Source organism: Colias philodice, chromosome 18 (genome assembly GCF_061535455.1).
Source record: "Colias philodice isolate Cphi_HAF_F1 chromosome 18, ilColPhil1 Martin Lab GWU primary, whole genome shotgun sequence".
NCBI classification, from domain to species: Eukaryota; Metazoa; Arthropoda; class Insecta; order Lepidoptera; family Pieridae; genus Colias; species Colias philodice.
In genome coordinates, this window is record NC_143103.1 from 2,182,419 (window position 1) to 2,205,889 (window position 23,471).

Genomic DNA, 23,471 nt, shown 5'->3' on the forward strand with positions numbered 1-23,471 from the left:
CGCGAAAATCGGTTCTCCCATCTTTACTCACGGCACGTAACATCGGTTCAGATACAAGTTAAATGGTAATATGAACATAGTGACTAGTTTACATTAGATTCTGTTAGGAACAGTTGTCGGGACGTGATAGCGCTTAATGCTGTCCATTGATCGATTCGTGCTCTGTAGTTTTGTGAAGTCAATATTATAGTAATGTTTAATATAAAATAATGTATGTAAGTTGTTGCTTGTAAAGCTCTATCTATAGCAAAAACTAACTGGTGTTCTGTTGAAGTAGTTCCATTGTTTGTCATAGAATATTTGAAAGCTGTTTATCGTAAACATCTCTTTACCGATCGGAAGAAACTATTGCTCTGTACACTGTAGAAACCACAGACATGTATCAAGATAGACTAAGCGAGTGTATGTACTTCCCGTGTCCAAACTAAGATTATGAAACTTACTTGACGCTGGCCTACACTCAGTCCGCGCTTGCAGTTCGCCAAGGAAAGACGTGAAGCTGAATAAAGTAAAATGCCGAATTACGCCGTTATAAACTGTAGAAACTCCACAGCTGTGAGTGGCCGAGTTAGCACAGATGTTTCCTTCCACCGGTAAGTAATTTTCTAATCAGAATATGCACTATTTATTTTAAAATCAAATAAAGAATATCTGTGGAAAACGATCGTGACAAACACGGATACCAAATCATACGAAATGATTCGGAATACATTGCGGCTTTTACTTGGCACGGTAAAGATCGAGTCGTATGATAACAAGCAATGAATAGCGTCTTCTCATTTTTCTGTTCTCATTTTTCTGTCCAATTTTGTGGTTAGTGATGTTCATTTGATGCAACAGTTCTCGATTCTAATCGATTTTATAATCGAACAGAAAAATGATAATTTGAAGGAGCAATTTTTCAGAAAAAAAGGCATAGATTTTTTTTGTCATAACTCCTTATTGCTTAGACTATGTTTGTTTTTTCAGTTTTCCAAGTAACCCGAACATAAAAGAAAAATGGATTGATGCAACGGGACATAAAGATTGATTGATTGACAGTTTCATTACTTTCTTTCGATGGCCTCTCTAGTACGTAGTACACGGTAACTCAATGGGCATATGTAAGAAAAAGCTAAAACACATTAGTTTACTTGTTAGAATATTAAAAGGTTTATAAATTTATTTTATCATTCCTCTGTCTATGGTAATTATCATTTTTCTGTCTTGAATCGATTTAGTAATCGATTACGATTCATTTATTTAATTACCTCTTAGACATAGATCTAGTTTGATCTGATTTCTTTCGATTTACTTCGATGGGATAGGACGATACTAGAATCGCCGCGCGAGTGGCGTCCTAATCGATTTAGCGTAAAATGAAATTACCATCACTAAAAAGCGCTCGTGACGTCATAACGCGTCAAGGTCAGTACAAAAAATATGACACGCTTGGTTTTCATACAGATCGCGGTACTTGCGTAGTCTATCTATGTCTGTGGTAGAAACTAATAACGTACAAGCATGTGATCGTAAAATACATATGAAATTTAACAAAAGTTAATTATTTGTTAAGGTTTTAATTATTGTAATAGATTAGTTCGATAGCCTTAATAACCTTAAATTACCCACTTGGGTACATACTTAGGTATTCCATTCCCATTATTATACTTCATTTTACAAAATTGTCTTCAGTAGAATAAAACAGAATACTCTCGACACAAAAGTAAAATAATTTTACTTAATAAAATCCCTTTCTAATTAAATTAAGATTGTCGCCATGGTAACGAATAACGCTCATTCAAAGGGACGAGTGCCGCAACAATGGAGGATATAAGAAAATACTTTAATCAAACGGATGCGCAATATAAAAACGATTTCTATTACACATTTCGTATTGTCGGCTCTCACAAACGAAATTATTGGATTCCTTCGCGACGTTACGAGAAATGACAATTTATTTCCCATTCTTTGTATAGAATAAAATGTTACATTCGCAAAAGTGAGATAAATAACAACATTTTATCATGAAATATATTCAATATAATATTAGTATTAGAAATATGTTTTAATATAATACTAGTGTCTGTACCAGGTTTGGCACATTCGCATACGTTTGACTTTCTTCTGTAGGACTAGCATAGCGTACAGCAAGGCTTCTGCTGTGGGGGGACAACCAGGCACGTAGATATCCACCTAAAAATATGAATAAGATTAGTAAAAACTATTATTATATACCAGCAATAGAAAAAGTAATGATTTTCGTTATTTTTATAACATTCTTATTAGGAACTATTTTAATTAAACCATATTGCAGAGGACATGGGACGTGACCTTTTGAAAAATAAATCTGATGAAAGCTAACAAAAATATGCGCACAAAATATTGCTAAACCTAAAGCTCTTTGATCTGATACCCTGGCGTCTGAATTTGGCCGAATTTTAATGCCCATTACTACTACGCAATAAAGTCATCGATACAAGAAGCATGAACCTCGTTAAATAAATCGAAGTCGTGAGTGTAATGAATGTGGAGAGAGAAAAAAGTGGCTTCTCGGAAGGAGAGGAAATTCCAATTAAGCCAGTGAATTGTACCGGAGCTTACTGCGAACAAATTGCAAACGTTGAGCGTCGTTCTTGTAATTAATTAAAAAATCTCCGGCTCCTTACAGTTTGCACTGGGGTGGTTTATGTTTTAGTACTTTTAGATATCGTTAAGATGTGAAATGATGTAAGATTGTGAAAAACGTTTCCGTCGGCTGGCACTGATGAAATGTTTGCAGTTTTGCTTTTATGGAATGAGCGTGTTGAAATAAAAATTTTGAAATTTAAGATGACTTGGGTGAAGTTCTTAGAAACGTAATTTGCAACAAATTCTTTGCAATGTCTTTATTTATAAATAATTATTTCGTAAAATAGCGTGAAGCAATTTTAAATATGACAATACGGTATTTCATACATACGTTAATTTATTCGGCGTTACATGTAACACGAATCATGCAGTCATTATGTGCATACATTTTATGAAAACTTACACGCATGTCGCTCTTCGTGTACTACAAGCATCGTATAATTAACGTATGAAGTTTGAATATCACAATTCACAATGTTACTTATAGCTCTGTATGATGATGAAATTAATTGTTGAAACTAAATTGTAACAAAAAAATATATTCTCTAATCAAAATTTTCCACTTTTCCGTACAATATTTAATTGACTGTTTTGAATACAAGCATTATTTGGAAAAAATAAACCCTTCAAACCTGTGGTGTTAATTGCTCTATATAGTTCGCATTCCGGCATATACATACAAATTTATAATACTATTATTCCAACTAACCGGTATAATCCTGTCAGCGCCGCGTACAGTGGAGTACGTGTAGTGGTAGTACCCGCCGCCGTTCGCGCAGCTGCCCATCGACACCACGTACTTGGGGTCGGGCATCTGGTCGAACGTCTTGCGGAGGATCGGCGCCATCTTGTTGGTGACGGTGCCGGCGACGATGATGACGTCAGTCTGGCGAGGAGTGCCGCGGAACACCATGCCGTAGCGGTCCATGTCGTATCTGTAAAGAATAACGTGAAAGCATAGTTTTGAATAGGGTGACATGTATATTGTTGCCGTCTGGTTGGAAAGAGTAGACATGAGTTTTGTCTCGGTTATTTTCTGTAGATTACCTACTAGCTTACAGTGCAGTTGTAATATGATAATTAAAAGCGCTTATAAAAGACGCCTTAATTAAAACGCCTATAGAGTTAAACGAAAACGAAACTTAAGTTACTTTCTTTGTGAACCAAGAGATATGGTTAACATACAATGATACAATAGCATACGTATACAACTATATAAAGTAGAATAAATTTGTGTTCCGGGTCGTAAATGTTGAAATTATAATACAGACCTTCACCTTATTTAACCCTTTTAGGAGATTGGATAAAAAATATTCCTTGCAATAAAAAAATATTACCTTCAATGAAAAGACAGGTTGACCGTTTTTGATTGTCCATTATTTGTCATTTAAAGGAAAATTTTGGACTTATTCTTTATCTGCTCAGACAAAATGTCATATGACTTAATTTGTTTCAGTAGAAGGCAACATTATTCTTTACGATAGGCTACAATTTAGTCGTTTTTATTCCGCTTTAATCCAGACAGAACTGGCACTAGTACTGAATATAACCATTTGTATAGGTGATAACTATAAGGGTGCGCTGTTAGAATAACATTGGGGTGCGACGTCGCGTGACAGCGCGGGTTCGGTTTCAATCGCACTTACATCGATTGTACTAAAATGATTGTGTAACTTTGTACGTGAGCCGAAATCTGAGTTATGGCATAAATCAGTTCTTGAAAGGCAACTGAAAAGAAGTAAAGATGAATCTCTATGTCTTATAATGTTTTTGGTTTGTGTTTAATTATATGCTTTACATTTAGTAATTAAAGACCAAGCATTAAAACATGCAATGCATTCAACACCCATATTACAACAAACAACAATCATTATAAATTAACATATCGATGTTTCGAATACTTTGTAATAAAGTAAGTATAAGACTGGAATTTTTCAGATCATTTGTTAAGAACACAGCCATACCATATAATATATGAAAATGAACACTTACCTAGAAGCAGCATAGTGCATCATCTCCAAAGCACAGCAAGCCAGACCAAACGTTAGAGGCCACAGGGAGCCCTGTCTGCCCCAATTCAATATGTCGTCCAAGCGAGCCACCACCCATTCCATTTTGGACTGTAATTATTTTAATGTTATAATTACTCCAAACCATATTATACTAAAAACAATTTACAGAAGAATCACAATTCATGTACACAAGTTTTATTAACTCAAGTAGCGTCATAAACAAAGTGAAGAAATATAATCTATACATATAATAAAATCGTAGGAAAGTCAAAACTGTACATTGAATATTTTTTTAAAAGAATACATAATCCATGATCTATAATCGATATAGAAGCCAAAAATATAGTTTTTAGAATTTTTGTCTGTTTGTCTGTTTGTCTGTTTGTCTGTTTGTCTGTTTGTCTGTTTGTCTGTATGTTTGTCCGAGCTAATCTCGAAAAGTACTGCATAGATTGACTTCAAATTTTGCATGAATATTACTAACAGGTCGTGTGAGGTTTTTTTAAACATATTATCATGCTATCACCTCCGGGGGAGGAGCTGTGAACCTTTACTTTTCTTACGTATTCCGTGTACTACGACAGCGTACAATCTAAAGACTCATGTTTAAATGTTGTTTTTGAGTAAGCCATGCTATTATCTAGCTTTACACTATAAAAACTACGTCATTTACGTAATTTGGGCAGAGAAACTGTTTAATGAATCTTAGTACTATAAAGACAAATTTGATTCAGCGCCATCTATGAGATTTCGTAAAAATCAAATCAATTTACATGTTAACACTACTGAACACAATGTTAAAAATTAATAATTTAAATATAATTATGTTATTTATTTATTTAACTCTTTAACCCATAATAAATCTTCCCTTCCCTATAAGGTGCGCTTATATAATTCGTGTGAATATACTACATTTTTAAAAGTGAGGGTAGATGTATATTATTTTAAGTCAAACTAGACACCATTACAGTTAATCTAATATTGATTGTGTTCATTGGTTACATTTTTAAAAATCTTCGTGTTTTAATAATTCGATCACGAGGCGGGACTCTAATACAAAAAGGTTAGTTCGTTGATAATTATTATTCCTTCATCATTTACATGTTGTTAGTAAAAATATACTTTGACTGTATTTATCTGTACTTTTGTTCAGTATTTATCTGTATGATTATTGCTTGGTAATTAATATATTTTCATGTCGTATACCTAATTATAAACATAAGTGTGATGTGAAACTAGCTGGATTTATTTTTACACACTCACAGTCTTATATTTTGTGTTAATGTTAAAATAGTATTAATAGTGTAAATCATAATATTTTTTCAAAGTTAAAAATATTTCCTTTTTTCTGATGGTGTTGCCATCGAATTAAACCGCGCTGTCGTTTCGTTCACAAAAAGTCATGTTATTAGGACCGAATATGTAGCCGCCTCAACTTACGGAAACGAGAGTAACCTGCGTTGTCTGTTAGTTATTATATAGTCGAATTTAACGTTACATGGAAATTGGAATCTAAATATATGTATACCTACTTATATTAAATCTGTAGAGGTCAATTCTGCACATGAAATATATTTCCTAAATAACTATCACGAGGTGATTAGAGATCGACATCGACGTCAAAAATGTTTGTCCGTCTGTCTGTCTGTATAACCGTTATAGAAACAAAAACTACTCGACGGATTTAAACGAAACTTGGTACAATTATTTTTCATATTCGTGAGCAGAGCAGCAACTCCATTTTTAAGCTTTCGTCGCGTGTGCGTTCTTAATGCGTGTATCTTAATGGTTAAAGCTACACAGAAATCAAGTATGAAAGAAATGTTCTCCATATTATATAAAAAATATCTCCCGACATCATAAATGTCTATCTTTTATGGTTGAGCTTAGGAGTTCAAAGCTTTCTGATTATATTTGTCTACTAGCTGTCCCCGCGACTTCGTTCGCGTGGAATAGTGACTATGGGACCTATGACCATGGGCTCAGGGTGGGGCAACAATAAAAAATCATTTTTATTTTCATGCTCCCACTCCCGCGCCCACTCGCACTCCCACGCCATATGCCACGTTCAGTCCCAATCCCACGCCCACGCCCACGCCCACTCCCCTTCACAATTAGTACCTACCAGATCAAAGCCAGGGTAAGCGCCCCACCCAGCCCCACCGTGGCTACGCCCATGCTGAATTACTACTTAACATACAATTATTGAGTAAATACGTACAACCATACTGTACTGTTGTACTACCATAAATAATTAAAAGAATTGTTATTAAAATTTCTTACTAAACTGAGCTAAAAAACTTACGTACCAAATTATTAAAGAAAATCAAGAAATGAAATGCCTAACCTATACCAAATAGTTACTACATATTGTAATTAAAAATTATGATTAGTATATAATATCGAAAATCAAAAAAGAAATGCCTAACTAATTCTACGTAAAATTTCTTTTAAATTATGTCATATTATTTTTTAGGAACCGGGGGGGGGGGGGGGGGGGAGAGGAGCAAATTCTATTTCCTTCCTTTCTTAAACGGATGTTTTTAATAATCTATGGTGTAGCCAGTAGCCACTGATCAGCTTAATCGATACTCAGTTTTTATCAAATCCAGAAACAAATCCAAATTAGATCTTTCCTGTCTCACGCACGTAACTAAAGGCTGAAGAGAGAGAGAGCACGTAACTAAACCGTTTAGACGAAGAAAAGTGTATAGAAAAAGGAATAAATAATTTCATAAGCTTCCCGACGATCTTTAAAAATAAATTATAACTTTCATTTTTTTCATTCCCACTTTTACCCCTATGTAGGTATAATAAGTGGATGAACCAATTTTGATACACTTTATCTAAGAACCAGCGTCGGAAAATATTCTGCCTAACAAAAAAAAACGCATCTAATTCGGTTTACCTGTTAGCCAGCTACGGTGCCATAGACAGACACACACACACACACACAGAAATACATAGCGGTCAAACACATAACACCAGTCTTTTTGCGTCGGGGGTTAAAAATATAATACGACATAATTTAAAGGACATTTTATGTGGAAAATTTACCTATACACCAGGGTAGATAATTTTTGAAACAAAAAAAAATCGCAGTAGGATGAAACCCATTAGAAAAGGATATGATAAAAATGTAAGGAAAAATAAATTACGGTCAATCGGAGTTCGGGAAGTGGGAGGGGGGGAGCTTTTAAGAGAAATAAATGGTTTCTCTCGATTTCTCGATAATAATAACACCTGCTAATTTTTTTCTACATATTTTAATTGTACAGACATCACTTTTCCACAATTTTATTATATGTATTGATGATGATGATTGAGATTATAACACTCTTAGTCCGTTTTAATTTTTATTCACCCGCATCAGTGCCACCTAAAAAATCTTTATATATCGAAATTCGAGCAAAGTTAAGAAAATGAGAAATAAGAGTTCTCAAGGATCGTTAGAGATAAGAGGCTTACTATTGACCGAAAACAACATGTGTTATGCCGAACCTGAAACCGCTTCACAACGAGAATTGCGGCTCACAGCTGACGGCGAACGGCATGTACTATCCTGTGAGACCGAAACCTTCACTGAGGGTATATATAACGTCTCACAGCTGATCGCAAATGGCATATTGTACTATCCCGTGAGACCGAAACCCTCACTGAGAGGGAATTACGTCTCACAGCTGATCACGATCGTCATATTTTATCTCGAGAATTCTGAAACTTTTACTCAATATGAAGACCGTTTGACAAATAATAGGGTGCACCATAATATTATTCGATCTCTCGAAGATGAACATGAGCATAAGCAATGACTAGAGTAGGGACGCGAATATTACCATTATTTGAGACAAGAACGATTAATAAGTTTGTTTAATGAAAGATTAAGAATTGAAACTATTGGTCTCTTTAAACGGACGAATAGCGAGAGGCCCGTCTTATTGCAGACAGATTTCGACATAGTCTTAATGACTTAGAGGTAAACATAGAAGATCAATCTACAAATTCGGTGGTGTGATCCCACAAAATAATATAAAAGTGGGTTTGCTTATAACCTCACAATTGATTACAGATCATCTTCTGTATAGGCGATATTAACGTAGTATGTTCTTTTTGTAATGCTTTAAAGTGGAGTAAGGAGTCGGCTTTCGTTTGAAGATACGCCGGAACCTTTGAAATCACTACTTTTAAGTTTTAGAGGAACATGTGCAATCTAAACAGTTCTTAGACAATATTAGCTCTTATAGTATTGCGTTTTAAATGATCCTTTGGTGCTCAACAATTATCAGATGCTCCTTTCATTCTTACTTTTAAGATACAAGGTCAAGTTTATCATTTGATAGGATCCCTTTTGCCTGAAGGCCAACCTAAGTTTCTTTAAATATATTTTGTATTCGACTACGACGAATAATCGAATACAAGAAATCAATATTTCTCGAATTTAAAACTGAACTCATTTCACAATTTTAGAACATGTTAATTCATCAGGTTAATCCGTATATATGCGTTTTAAATCGACATTAGAAGCTTTTCCTCAAGATGGTGATATTAATATAAAATTGGTATAAATGCCGATAGACGGAAGTCTATCAGCACTCAGGAATTCCCTGAGCGTGTTATAACGCCCAGGCCGCAGTATTACAATTTTTCCTACAGTAGGGCGACGAATGTATTTTCGCATAGCAACGGAGGGGAACTCGTGGGGGGTAAAGTGACGCGGGCCACGTACCACAAACATGTTTAGTTTGTGGTACCGAGCGCGAAAGAAAGTCATCGTGTTTTTAGTAAAGTTACTATGTAAACTAACGTAATTTATTACTTAGGTACATATTCTATAATGGTGCGCTCAAACTGTTAATCTACATTTAATTTAGATTATTATTTTAATTACTAAGAAATGTAGAATTTAAATCACATTCATTCATGTTTTCCTCAGATATTCGATGTCTATGATTTTCGATGATTTTAAGGCCCTTCGCTCATGGAGCTACTCAAAAAGAACTAGTCACAAACTCAAATTACTAACGAGTTGCCTGAGCGTCACAGCCCATACATGTTCTATGGAGATTCGCACACGACGCGACTAGTTACTAACTGGTGAGTAACGCGTTAGCAACAAATCACGCGCGACGCGTCGTGCCGGTCTCCACGCTACTGGTTTCCCGAGTTTCTTTGTTTTTTATGATAAAAATGAACGAGCAAACATTGACAAGTGACTGAAACCTTATAACTTGAGTAGCGTTGTATGCGAGATACAATTTGTAACTGGTTTGTAATCGTAATTACTGATTAGTTCAGTCATTTTTGAGTAGCTCCATGAGCGAAGGGCCTAAGATTTTCTTATCAGAGTATTCAATTTTAATGTAGTTAAATTTTATAAGAGACAATTAAGAACATTCAAAAATAAAGTGTCACGTATTTTTTTTAAACGACGAATGACGAAAAACGACCGAATCGCGGACGAAGTCGCGGGCAACAGCTAGTATGACTATAAATTGAGCATGCAAGATGCATGTTATGGACGGCAATAGTAAATAGCTACTACTACTAGTTGAATTTTCAAAATCAATTATCGCGAACGATGTTTACTTTAAATAAATGCAATATTATAGCACCGTAGCGAAAATATTAAATCAAGATTAGGCCCAAAACTTTGTTCGCCAACGTCGCAATATGGCGGCGATAGATAAATTACCAATTACTTTCGGAACACAATTTACATTCGCTCAGCAAACTTCGACTAAACTTGTTTAAGTCGAGCCTAAAGATGTCTATTTAGATTTTTTCTCTGAAAATCTTTGAAAATTTACTCCATTGTTCAGATAAATTGGATTCTTGTTGAGATACGAAGGTAATATTGTTACGAAAAGTTGCTCGGCGAGAATATCATCCTCTGCAAATAAGACATGACTGTGAGACTATTATTGCTACAAACAAAAACAATTTTTCCAATAGCAAATGAAATAAAATTTTAACCTTACACAGAATTATCTCAAGCCAGATTTAAACAACACCTAAAAATCCGTTATTCTTATAAACCTTTGGCTATTGTGGGGAGATGTTTACGGGAAGTTTATACGGCGAGATTAAAAATAAACGGTCGAATAAACGCAAGAGAACAACTCTCTATGATCCTGAAATATTTGTTGAATGTTGAGCTGCAGGTGGGTTTTAAAACATGAGCATACAGCGGGTACTAAGGCATAATGTTTATTTTTCTCGGACGGTCTATCCTCAATGAACAGAATATATAAGGAAAGTTCTATGCATAAGCTTTTCAAGCAAGCTCCTTCAGCAGTCATTCAGTCTTGTTACAAAATATTTAATACGTCAAATCAGTACTTTTTAAATATTTACTTATATTCATTTAAAATGGTATAGATTTCTTAGTTGTAACATTTAAGTCCTGTCTCGTGTACATAACCATTTATTTATGTTAGTTAAAGTACAATGTAGTGTTGTTTTAGTTTTATTTTAGTGAAGGTCAGACAACGAGCGTTTAATACGTTTTAAGGTAAATCGGCTTAAAGTTTACATAATTAAGGCGAAGGCTCTCGGCCGGAGTATGCTCTCGCAGACCACATTCACGTCAGGCGCAGATTGCGACGGCTTAATGGCTTGAAGAGAGCTCTGTTTCAGTTGGCTTCGCTTGAAATATGTCTTTAATATTGTACTATATATATTTTAGAATAATAACTGGATTATTTACAAAGCATGTGTTATATACAATTGTAATGAAGTAAAATAAAAGGATCGTATTTATGAGGCATGCTTTAGATATAGGCTATCGTGTAAAGTAAAGTAAACTACTTATAGGTTTCATGTTTCCTAATATATTTTAAAATCCATAAAATGAGCACTTAACGAGGCCTGGCCTTTTCTTGTTCAAAAGACTTCTAAGAGGTCTATTGAAAGCAAATGTCTCTTAGTAAAAGGACCTTAAAATAAACGATACCTACATGTAGGGTATACCTCCCAAGACCTAATTCCAATAAAATCCGACCGTCCCGTCCATTACCAAGTCGGATACTCTTTAGTAATTGGATCGGACCTAGGTTCGACCAAGGTGACACAATGTTTAAGTAATCAGTTTAGTTTGTTAGGTAATGTTTCGTTAAGGATTGGTGTAGGTACTAAGGCGGGGTGAAAACTGACGGGTAGTGTGTTTGTTGTTGTTGTTTTTGATAATGTTAGGAAATATTTGTAAGAGGTAGGAGTATGAAATAATGAATATACGAAGAAAGGGGTTATAACTGTGTAGATAGTTTAATACTTTTCCTTAGATGTAACAATATCTAAAATTCGATATTATTAAGTAAAGATTGAAAATTAAATGAATGCTGTAAATTAAACGCTAAATTGTTCTACCTTTAACTTGTAAAACTTTTAAACAAGTTTGAAGTATAATTTTGGGCAATTGGAGTTCAATTGAATTAATCTTTTATAACTTAAAAGTAGGTACTATATAATTCGATAAAATCAGAGTATCTATTTTATTTTATCTTGTAATTTGGAGGAATATTTCTCTCTTCAGGTTCTATATGAATCTGATAGAATTGCAATACTTTGATGTTGATTTTCATTTCAATCAAATAAATAAATAAATATTGTTAGGTACTATAGTAATTGTATATACTAAAAGTTTAAGTGTTAATAGAAAGCACTAAAACTTAATCGATTTGACTATAAAACACATTTTATGTTGCCCTTTAATTTATAGATTTACTAGCGGTCCGCCCCGGCTTCGCCCGTGGTACATATGAAAAATAGATGTTGGCCGATTCTCAGACTTACCCGATATGCACAGAAAATTTCATGAGAATCGGTCCACCCGTTTCGGAGGAGTATGCAGACTAACATTGTGACACGAGAATTTTATATATCGGCGACGGCTGGAGTTTAGGACTATGTGGGCTGGTTATATCCTCTACATTGGGCGTCTTGGGTAACTTCGAGCATCAAAAGACATAAACGGAATCTAACACTGACAATCACTAATGAACTGAAATGAATACTTTGTATAGCGAATCTAAACTCAAACTAATATAGACACTGATATAGACTCGAACAGACAAGTCCGCTCGGCATGAGCTCCAACACTTGAATGCCCGTCCGCTACCACGGCCATGTCCAAGTGCACTTCGTGAGTCATGCGCTTGCGTTCGGTAATATCAGGGGGGGGATCTCCGACACGGCCATCTCTGACGATCACACGTCCTCGTGTGAGGTCTCTGCAAAGACTACATACTCACAGTATCCTGCTCGGCCATACTGATTCTTGTCAACCATTTTAGGTCGTCACTAAAACAAACAATAATCATTATTCACCAATCAGCGCCGCACCAACAGCTCTCCTCGATTTCGCACCTACGAAACGTAATAGTTCTGAATAACGTCGCACCAACGACTCATGTCGATTTCGCACCAACGAAACGAACACAACACTGAATAATGTTAATACAATGACTCACCGCAATTTCGCACCAACGAAATAAATAAAGCACGGAACATCGTCGCTAAAACACCGACACACCACAATTTCGCACCAACGAAATGAGGCTAACACTTAATAACGTCGCTACAACGACTCATCTCGCTTCGCAACAACGAAAACAAGGATATCTCAAAATATCGTCGCTTCAACGACTCATCTCGTAAACGCACCAACGTAAACAAGGACAACTCTAAATGTCGTCGCTATAACGACATTACTCGTTAACGCACCAACGTAACGAAAAACAAGACAAGAGACAAATGGCAACTGCATCTACTACCACTCAACCACAGTACTCAACAAACGGCACTACAATGCATTACAAAATCCAGATAAAACATTTCACATCTCCCCTTTTACACAAAGCTCTTACGTCATTTTAACTACTACCACTACTAGCTACTACTAATAACCTCATGGTCGGATATTTTCCTGACGCTGTTGTGAGGATTTTGGAATTGAATGATTTTAAGTGGCACTAATAACTACACCTCAACAATTTTCAGCGTACCCTTCAACTTCAAGTCAAGCTTGCTTTGATTTATTTCCTCAATGTCGAAAAGAAGATTATCACCAATATTAAATTTCCATTTAGAGAAGCTTTACTTTTATCATAACTTGATCGACTTCATTATCAATTACAGACATTAACCCCAAAGTCTCCTCTAACAAATAATAGCTCCTTCAGCTATCTAGCTTTTGTAACACGGTTTATAGTGAAGTTCATTGCCAGTCATACGTCACCTAACGTATCTTGACAATATCGATGTTTGCTAGACTCTACTGCTATGTCTAGCAGTGAACAACCAAAAGCTCATGATGTTGATGATGATGACGATGACGACTTCCATGTTCAGCAGTGACTAGGAAAGGCAGATGATGTTGACGATGACGATGATGATGACTTCCATGTCCAGCAGTGTACTGCAAAAGGCTGATTATGTTGACGATGATGCCATGTCCAGTAGTGGACTATATCGATGACGTTGATGAATGATGACTGCCATGAGCACACCTTTTCAGCGTACTCGTCACGATCTGCCTGATCATTAACACCACTACCCCCAGTGGAGACTATATCTTAATGTAACTTTATTTTTTTTACAAAATAACTGAGAAAACATTTACTTTCTAAGCACCTGCCAGATTATCAATAATACTGGCTAGTTATCAAAACAAATTAACACTGGCCTCTAGTGCCGTTATACTACTTCTAGTACTACTAAACCACTCTACACATTTTTAAAGTAATAGAGCAAAACATATCGGGGAAAGAATCAATTAAACTTAAACATACTCCTTAACATCATTCTTCCCACTAAGTTTCCCCTGTAGCATCAATGTGCACGAAATACTAACTTAAGAGTTATGCTTGAATTCTGCCCGAGCTAGGCTTAGAGATTTAGCAAGTGATAAAGTTCACAACGAACTTACGCCCGAACTTAGACATGTAACCCAGATGCATGACTGAATCGTGGATATTATGTACCACTGATCTTTTACCATTTTATCTGCACCTTGACAAATAATTTGCAACCTTACCGCATATGTCTTCCAGACAACAGTAACAACTCATTCTGCATGTCCGAATGCCTCTCATGGTCCTGGCAACCAGTCAACGGAAAGCTCAGCTATGTTGACTCGTTCTGCCCCACATATTTTGCAATAATCGAAATACATACTGTGATAGCGATTGTGCATTGCGCGAAACTCGAAAGGCAACTAACATCCTATAGACTAGCTCCCTTTATCTCTGTCATGAATGATATTAGAGTCGATAGACTGGAGACAGACCCTCTCTACCTGTGAACACGTGAAGACACTACTCTGCTTTTTACTAAACGGCTCCCACCGAATTGCAATCAGTCACCGCTGCAAACTTGCATTCCTGCAAAATAATACCTGAAGTGCATAACTGCATTAACCACTGCTATGCTGCTGCAACTTAAACTGCGGTCTCGTATGCATGGGAGTAAAACCTGGTCTCTAAGGCAGTAGTTCTACGTCTGTAGTAAGCAACTGGATGTTACTAACCGTCATGTTTGTGTATCAGTTCAGTACCACATCCATCCGCGCTTGGATCTATGTGAACTGCAGAGGTCATACACCATAAGAATAGGCTGTAATGTTAAAAGACTAATAAACGTTGCTGATTTGCTCATGTGATGATGAGTAATCACTAATTAATTTTACTTCCCTTGTAACTTGTAAGCACAAACAATAGTGCTATAATTTAAGAAAACTGTTAATAAACAAACAGAAATAAGAAGCTGTATAAGCTATGTGACTGTACTTTACCATCCTTAATAACAAAGCCTAAGTATTCAACACTACGCTTTCAAAACTTACATTTGGATAGGTTTAAAGAAGACACTACCTTCCTCAAAGCATCCACTCCACTCCATTTCTTACTACAATCTGGAAGCGCATTGTCCTTTTTTCGACGAGAGAAGCTAACCAGATAGCTTCACTAATCCAGCTGTTAAAAACTCAATGATTTTTTACGCAACCTGCTGCTCGTGCAACGCACAAATTTCCTCTAGAACAGACACATATTTCAACTGTAACTCAGATGGTAAATCAGTGCTAATGCAATAATAATAATACACTAAAACACAACACATTAAAATTCTGTAATTGAAATTCACGCCTCTGCATGTTGGACTTATGTCCCTACGTAAGCCTACCAAACCGCTAGGTATCTTTCTTCTATCGGTACCAGTGTATAATAGAGAGAAACTCAATTAACTAAGCAACACGCTTCAATAAGATGAAATTATTGTATTGTCACTATTCCTTAGTAAATGTACACAGTGTGAACTAAATCTGTCTAATTAAAGTAGGTAGTTCAAAATCGAGTTCGTTACATACGAACAATAAAGGAAGCCAAATGTAAGCGCGTTAAAAATTAAAACAATTTCTCGTATCAGACTTGCTACAAATAAGAACATTAATACGCAATAAAATAACACATTAGAATATCACACATGTAAACTTTGTGTTTAATTTCTCAACCTAATAAGCTAGCATCGCTATCATAATAATGATTAGGCACAACACAATTTAAAATTACTAAAAAGTAATCGCCTATTGTAACTTGCCATAAACCTTGTTATGAACTGTCTACAATATGTTAACAGATTATTTTGAAATTAATGTTATTATTAAAAACGCTTACTAGTCAATTTGCTACTAGCAATTCTATCTCTGATGAGGATACACTCAGTATCACGAAACAAAACTAAACATGTATGACAGATGACTCACAGTAAATTACTGACAACTGTTGTCCATAAGTTTGCCACACGGCACGTGTTGACTCAATGATTGCGCTCAGGCAACGTGGATATACCTGACCCGCTGGTTTTCGGTGATTCTATGCCTAGTGCAATCATTAGCACCATCTCCGCCCGTGCACTCCGATGCAAAGTGGCCAGACACGCCACACATGAAACAAATGACTCGCGATGGTTAAACCCTGCACTTAGAGGACTGCTGATCCGTCGCGCGCCCTCCATCTGCTGTCTGCGAATGGCATTCACACGCAGGTCTCATACAGACTTATTGATAGCACACAGTCAGCGAAGCAGCCCTGTTACGCCTCGCACTTGTCCTGTAAATGTCACTAATTTGCGAAGCCCTTCACCGCATAAAGACAACAAACTCAGTAGTAGCAAGGGCCACACGCTGCAAACGCTTGTCAAACCGTGAAACACGCGACAACACGGTTGAAGTGGCAACTTCCTTCACACTCACATATCGCCAAGAAGCCACTGACGCACACAACCCGACGACACACACCGACAGGCACTCACGTCGCTTGGCTCGCCACCCTGCAAGTTAACACAAGCAGCCGCAGCGGGCTCAACATAGTCACATTACGCTACACAATACGGTAACAATTCTCCTTACTGTGTCCCCTGCTACCAGAAAATAAATTAAGAGACATGATAGACACTGCAAAGCACTTTAACGCATCATAAATAGCAAGTATGTAGTAACAAATAATAACTTTAACGGCTTTTTTCAAAACACAGATCAACGGACAATGGCATTACATCACGCACGTTATTGTTCCACTTGTTGTATGTTGTAAGCACTCACCGGTTTTCTTATGGCTACGATTAAACGTCGCATGATACTATTTTGCACCTCCAGAATAATTTTATAACACGTCTACATTACCACATGACGATTGTTAAAATCACGTTTATTCTTTGTGCTCAAAGCAATCCCGCTTCTGATATCGGCGACGGCTGGAGTTTAGGACTATGTGGGCTGGTTATATCCTCTACATTGGGCGTCTTGGGTAACTTCGAGCATCAAAAGACATAAACGGAATCTAACACTGACAATCACTAATGAACTGAAATGAATACTTTGTATAGCGAATCTAAACTCAAACTAATATAGACACTGATATAGACTCGAACAGACAAGTCCGCTCGGCATGAGCTCCAACACTTGAATGCCCGTCCGCTACCACGGCCATGTCCAAGTGCACTTCGTGAGTCATGCGCTTGCGTTCGGTAATATCAGGGGGGGGATCTCCGACATATATATAAGATATATTCTCGATGGAAATATAATAGCTCAGATATACGTGACAACTAATACTAATAAATTAGAAATTATTTTTAATGAGCCTCTGGTCGCTCGACCTGCTGGGTTTTAGATTACCAATATTTTCAAAATGGGTTTATTATAGAAACATATATAAAAAGCTTTTGATCTCTATATTATAAGTACAGATTTATCTTTACCGCTCTAGACGAGCAACTACATAAACTTTTATATTTATAGTATTGTATAAGAAACGATGACCCCATATTGTATTCAATTCAATGACAAATAGTTACCTGCTCGGGATAGTGGAAAGGCGAATACTCAATTCAATGACAAATAGTTACCTGACCGGGATAGTGGAAAGGCGAATACCGTCTGTTCTCGCCAACTTTATAAGTCCTGCCTCCTGGTGGGTTCACATAGTACTTTTTCTTTGGTGGAGTGGTGATGGCTTTTCCCTTCCCGCCTTGTGACTCGCCTTTGCAAGGGTTGCAGTACGGTCGTAGTAATTGTGAGAAGTGCTGGTGCCTTTTAATTATATTATTGATTATTGTTTATTATATGCATATAGGTATTATTATTAAAGCTACCGCACGTTAAATGGTAAGGCTGAATTCATATTCTCTTGCATATTAAATTGTCTGTAACTATGTTCTTGCAAGTGGTTGTATTATTATTAAATTATAAAAGAAATTAAATTTAATTCACAAAATAATGGAATAATGTACATCTAAGAATGTAGTATTCAAAATGATAATAAACATTTCAAATCCTTTCCTAGAAATAAACAGAACAAAATGTAACAACTTTACCTACAATGTAACCAGGCTCCTACAAATAAACAAATTTGAATTGTATTTGATTTTCAATAGAAAATCTATTCTCGCAAATAACGAATTTTGTTACGAAAAATTGTAATCCGATTTGCTATGGAATCTTAAACGCTTAAACCTGAAGGATTAAAACTTGAATTGTTAATTTTACCCTTTCAAGAAAGTTTAGCTGAAATATTGAAGGTAAAATCTTTGTAAAATAGAGATTTGGATTTTCGTCCCGAGATTCAATGGTCGATTTTATGAATGGTTTGGCACAAGTATAATTGTTAAGGGTTAAGAGCTTTTTCGTTGATTCCATCGACTAACATACCTTTAGTTTGCCTATATATTGACCCTTTATTTATTGTACCCTTTTTGCAATTCTAAATTCTATAAGGTTAAAATGAAGTTATTTGTAGAACAACCTACGCCTGTACTAACAAATGTTAACCCTAGTAACCTCATAAAATGTATTAGGATTATAATAGCTATGCTAATAAGGTACCTATGAAAACATATTCTCCACGCGTTCGCTGAAAACATATTATTATTTTTGTACGTTAATAATTTCCAAACCGAACTTTGTGCTCTTGATGGGCTGTCAGTGCTGACGTATGACAAATATGGATCGTGACAGGCAATTTTTTTTCTATTCTATTTAGTCTGTGGTTCGTCCGAAAAGTTTTATCGCGAAGAGGTTTCAAATTGGCCGTGCGTGCCGTCAACGAGCGATGAACGTCTGCGATAATGCTGCGGTACGATTGATTGTGACAAGATTTATTCTGGTTTTATATTCGTTTTGCGAATACTTTTTTTGAATACACATTGCGTATTCCATCGTCTGGTTACGTGATTACTCTGTCCCTTTTACACATATGGTAAGCAAGAGAGACGGCATGTGCTAACAGAAAAGTAATAGAATCTGAAGCCATTGATTAGTGACTCGTATACGTAGTTCCGTAGTTGGCCAAAGGGACTTTCCGATGACGTAGCAGTTTCATTGTCGCGTCCCAGACTGTCTGCCTTTTAAACTTTTTGTGAACCGGCCGATTTATCAATGCTGCCATCATGTAGTTTCAATAGGTTTTCTTTATCAATGACTTCGCTGTTCTGTTATAATTTTATAGTCATATGAATTTTAACTATACATTAGAAATTACCTATAAAATACAATATTGTTTTGCATGGATAGGTATCCACTTCAGTATTAAATCTAGAAGCAAAATGAGATGACGATAAATTCCGGACACAATTCATCAAAATTGTAAATCATTTGTTATTATAAACTTCGCGGAGGTTCGTAACGAGGTTAATTATTGATAAGCAGGTCAAATTACTCATCTTTTATACACTACAATATTTCATGATATAATCAATAGTCTATTTGTCGGGGATTTAATTAAGCTCGGATCTTGCGGAGAAGCCGTGAGATGAGGCGTGCTTATTGGATTATGATACAACTGGATTACGCCGGTTTTCCTTAATGTTTCTATAGGAAATAGGGCGAAGAAGGTTTATTTAGTCACACATGGTGTGGTGGATGATGTGGAATGGGAAAATGACCGAGATAAGCTTACAATTATAGTTGACAGTAGAAGATAATTAATACAATATGTTCTTTCGTGAACAATCAAAATAAGAATTTTATTTATAGCGTTTTAGATGACGATTTCTAAAACACTTTATTATATTGTCCACGTAAATGACCAGTTAGAAAATAATAAAGCTTAAAAATGTTTGTTTCTCACCGCTATAAAGCATAAGAAAGTAACCTAAAAAATCGATAACCTGTAGGTATTATGTAAGGCGGCTGAAAATACATAACCGCGACCCAATTTGAAAGTAAATAAAAATTGTCGCAAGTCGCAACCAATAAATAAAAGTTCTCTGATGGATTCTATTAACGTCGGATACGCGTGTAAAAGGGATTTTTAATACAAACTTTCCGTAGGAGAGACCGATGTCGCATATTGATGAGTTTCCGACTCGAGACGAGAATAATAAATACTTTCTTCGTTCAAGTTGGCGGGATAATTTATTAACGTTATATGTGAATGTAATATGGTCATATTATGTTGATATGGGTCAAATAATTGTATAAGTCGATTTCACTAAATATAATATTGTCTTTATATTAGAAATCAATTTAGTTTCTTAGAGCCATGGCCCATGATCAGCGTCATGATGCTGTGCGGAACGTTATCCTTACAATGTTGTAATCTCGTCCTAATGATGTAAACATTCTCAACAAAACAAATTCTACAAATATTTTTTTGCTCTTGCAAGAAATGATACCTCAATTTGTTTAAATTCCTGACGCATTGCCTGTTCACGCATTTCCTTCGCGAATTCCTCTACATCCGTATTTGTGAATACGTGAAGTTTCGTAAAACACACACACACACATATATTCTGTGAGTTAATTAAATTGTTACAACCAAAATACATTCGTCAGCATTGTTTAGGCATTTGTGAATTTCGTCAGAACCTGAGAAAGGTATTTTGGGCGTTCTGCGGGTTGCGTGTTACGATTAAGGTATTTTTGGATAAAACACCTTTTAAATAATACGTTTGTTCTACGTTAATTCTTTTTCGGGTTCGAGGTCCGATCTATTCTTATATTCTATTTAAAGGTTGCGATTTCGGTGTTGATAAGGGAATGTGACCTATGTATACGTTAACATTTTATTTTGGTTTTTAATACGTCATACCTAATGAGACCTACTCATGAAATGTATTAACTATTATGTCTCATAAATTATGAAACAGTTAAATATAACTTCCAGTTCCTTAATCAAATAAAATTTTAAGCTACAACTAGTTTAACAATGTAGAAAATAATATTTGCTACGAACAATACTTCGTAGAAGCCTACAGCTGGAGCTACGAGAAACGTACATTCCTCTGCGTCACACATATATCACACATCTGCATGCAAAATTAATAAACGTTCCATATAAACTTTTTGTTCATTATATCGTGACAGATAAAGAGATTTCACAACTGTTTATTCCTGTGGTTTATTCATTATATCTTGCTAGATAAAGAGATTTCACACAAACGTTTTTACGTTACGGCACAATTTAGCAGCTTCAATCAAAGAAAAGTGCCTCTATGTTGGAGATATTCGAGTGGCTGGATAAGGTCAGCTGATAGTTCAAAGGTTGAAGCACCATAGCCGAAGTGGGGCTTTGTCGTGGCCGACTAGATCAAGACCTTGTCGGGGTCACTAACGATTTGTCACCTACAAAGCTTTAACGCTATCAGCAACAAAGTAACTGGTGGTTAACACTTATAATGTTAGTACTAAGAGATGGTTTTAAATCTTAAAATGATACATGTTGATTATAGTTTGTATAACACTTCATAACTAACCTGAAAGACTCGATTAAATTGAAAGCTCTGTGACTGCAGTACATGTTAAAGACGAAATAGTAATTATATTTGTAAATAAAATATTAAGAAAACACTGAACAATTCTTGTTAAAGTACAGTAATTTAAAATAGATACAATGATGCTTAGTGGATATTAATTTAAACTTAAGTATCATAAAGGTCAATCCATACTAATATTATAAATGCGAAAGTAACTCTGTCTGTCTGTCTGTTACTCAATCACGTCTTAACTACTGAACCAATTTGCATGAAATTTGGTATAGAGATATTTTGATACCCGAGAAAGGACATAGGATAGGTTTTATCCCGGAAATCCAACGGGAACGTGTTTTTCTTTGAAAACGCGGGCGAAGCCGCGGGTGGAAAGCTAGTTTTAAATACTTTTAGATTTAATGATTCCTACCTTTAATTACTTCATAATTAGAAGAAAGTAATAATGAAGCTTTTCATTTGAAAAAAAAATTCCATTATCTTAAAATTAATGGAGGGTGACTAAGGTTATTGGATTGGCTTTTTCCTTTTTATTACGGAAGACGTGACAATTAATATTTTTAAAAGGTTCAGGAATTTTCTTTGTTATTCTGTTTTCTCCAATAAAATACTTAAAAAAATGTCACTTTATGTAACTACGTAATATTTATTTTTTAAAAACATTATATAAAAGCTATGCCTTTGAATAATTCAATAGATTGAGAGCTTATTTAAAACTTTACTATCACTGAGCTAGAACGAAAGTCTAGACTTGGTTACAACTTTCTAACACTTTCTTTAGAAACTTTTGCAATGAAATCACGGTGATAGCACTTGTAAGAACTAAGTCCATTTATTTTTTTCACGTGCTATCGCTTGGAACAACAATATTTTTATGCTTTGGTATTTTTATATACAAGCTAGGCAAGTTTCTAGGCGATGAAATTTAGTTAAGCACTCTTCAAACTTTCTATATGAAAGAATCGTGTCCACCGGTGCAAGAAGAAAAGTTGTGTGTCGAAGTATTGAAAACTTTTGCTAGAAACCTATTTATGTTTTGACCGTGGTCAAGAAAAAACGATGCGCTCGATGCTAAACTTCAAACAAAAGAAAAAATAATATCACTGTCATCTACTTTCCCTACCTTCATATAAGAGCTAGCGCGCACGAGCAACTTTGTCTCCGCAACTATTTTGTCTCTCCCATCAATTTGTATGGGGAGTTGCGTCGCTACGTGCGCGCACTTTCATACTAGCCCATGGGTGGAGAGACAAAATAGTTGCGGAGACAAAGTCACGCTCGTGCGCGCACTGTCTAATAGCAGCTCCGGAGCTCCAACGTACAAATAAAAAGGTTTCAGTTATTACAAACGGACCTCATTACTGTCGCCAGCGTACACTATGTACTAGTATGCAACCAAAGCTCCCTTTGTAGTGTGCATACCCAATAATTGCTCGCTCACCGCGATAATTAATAGCGTTTGTTAGTCTCCGCACAATGGACCAGCATTACGACCAGTTACTGACGGTAAACGGAAATTAATTATGCTTCATTAGGAGCCTTAGACGCTAAGTGGGAAAATGCTTTTTTACCGACAATCTTCGTCGCTAA

General features: G+C 35.8%; 2 protein-coding genes across 6 annotated transcripts in view; one reads left to right on the plus strand and one right to left on the minus strand.

Moving 5' to 3' along the window:
• KrT95D (phosphofurin acidic cluster sorting protein KrT95D) overlaps window positions 1–23,471 on the plus strand; it is a 111,474-nt gene that overhangs the window by 63,570 nt on the left and 24,433 nt on the right. The window lies entirely within an intron of this gene.
• Window positions 2,022–23,471, minus strand: part of LOC149480265 (NADH dehydrogenase [ubiquinone] iron-sulfur protein 7, mitochondrial-like) — a 59,010-nt gene continuing 37,560 nt past the window's right edge. Inside the window, exons 2-4 of the mRNA XM_089706654.1 lie at window positions 4,603–4,730; window positions 3,320–3,545; window positions 2,022–2,175 (exon numbers count right to left, since the gene is read on the minus strand). Coding sequence (XP_089562780.1) covers window positions 2,059–2,175; window positions 3,320–3,545; window positions 4,603–4,724 — 465 coding nt within the window. The 5' untranslated portion in view covers window positions 4,725–4,730 and the 3' untranslated portion in view covers window positions 2,022–2,058. The remainder of the gene's footprint in view (window positions 2,176–3,319; window positions 3,546–4,602; window positions 4,731–23,471) is intronic.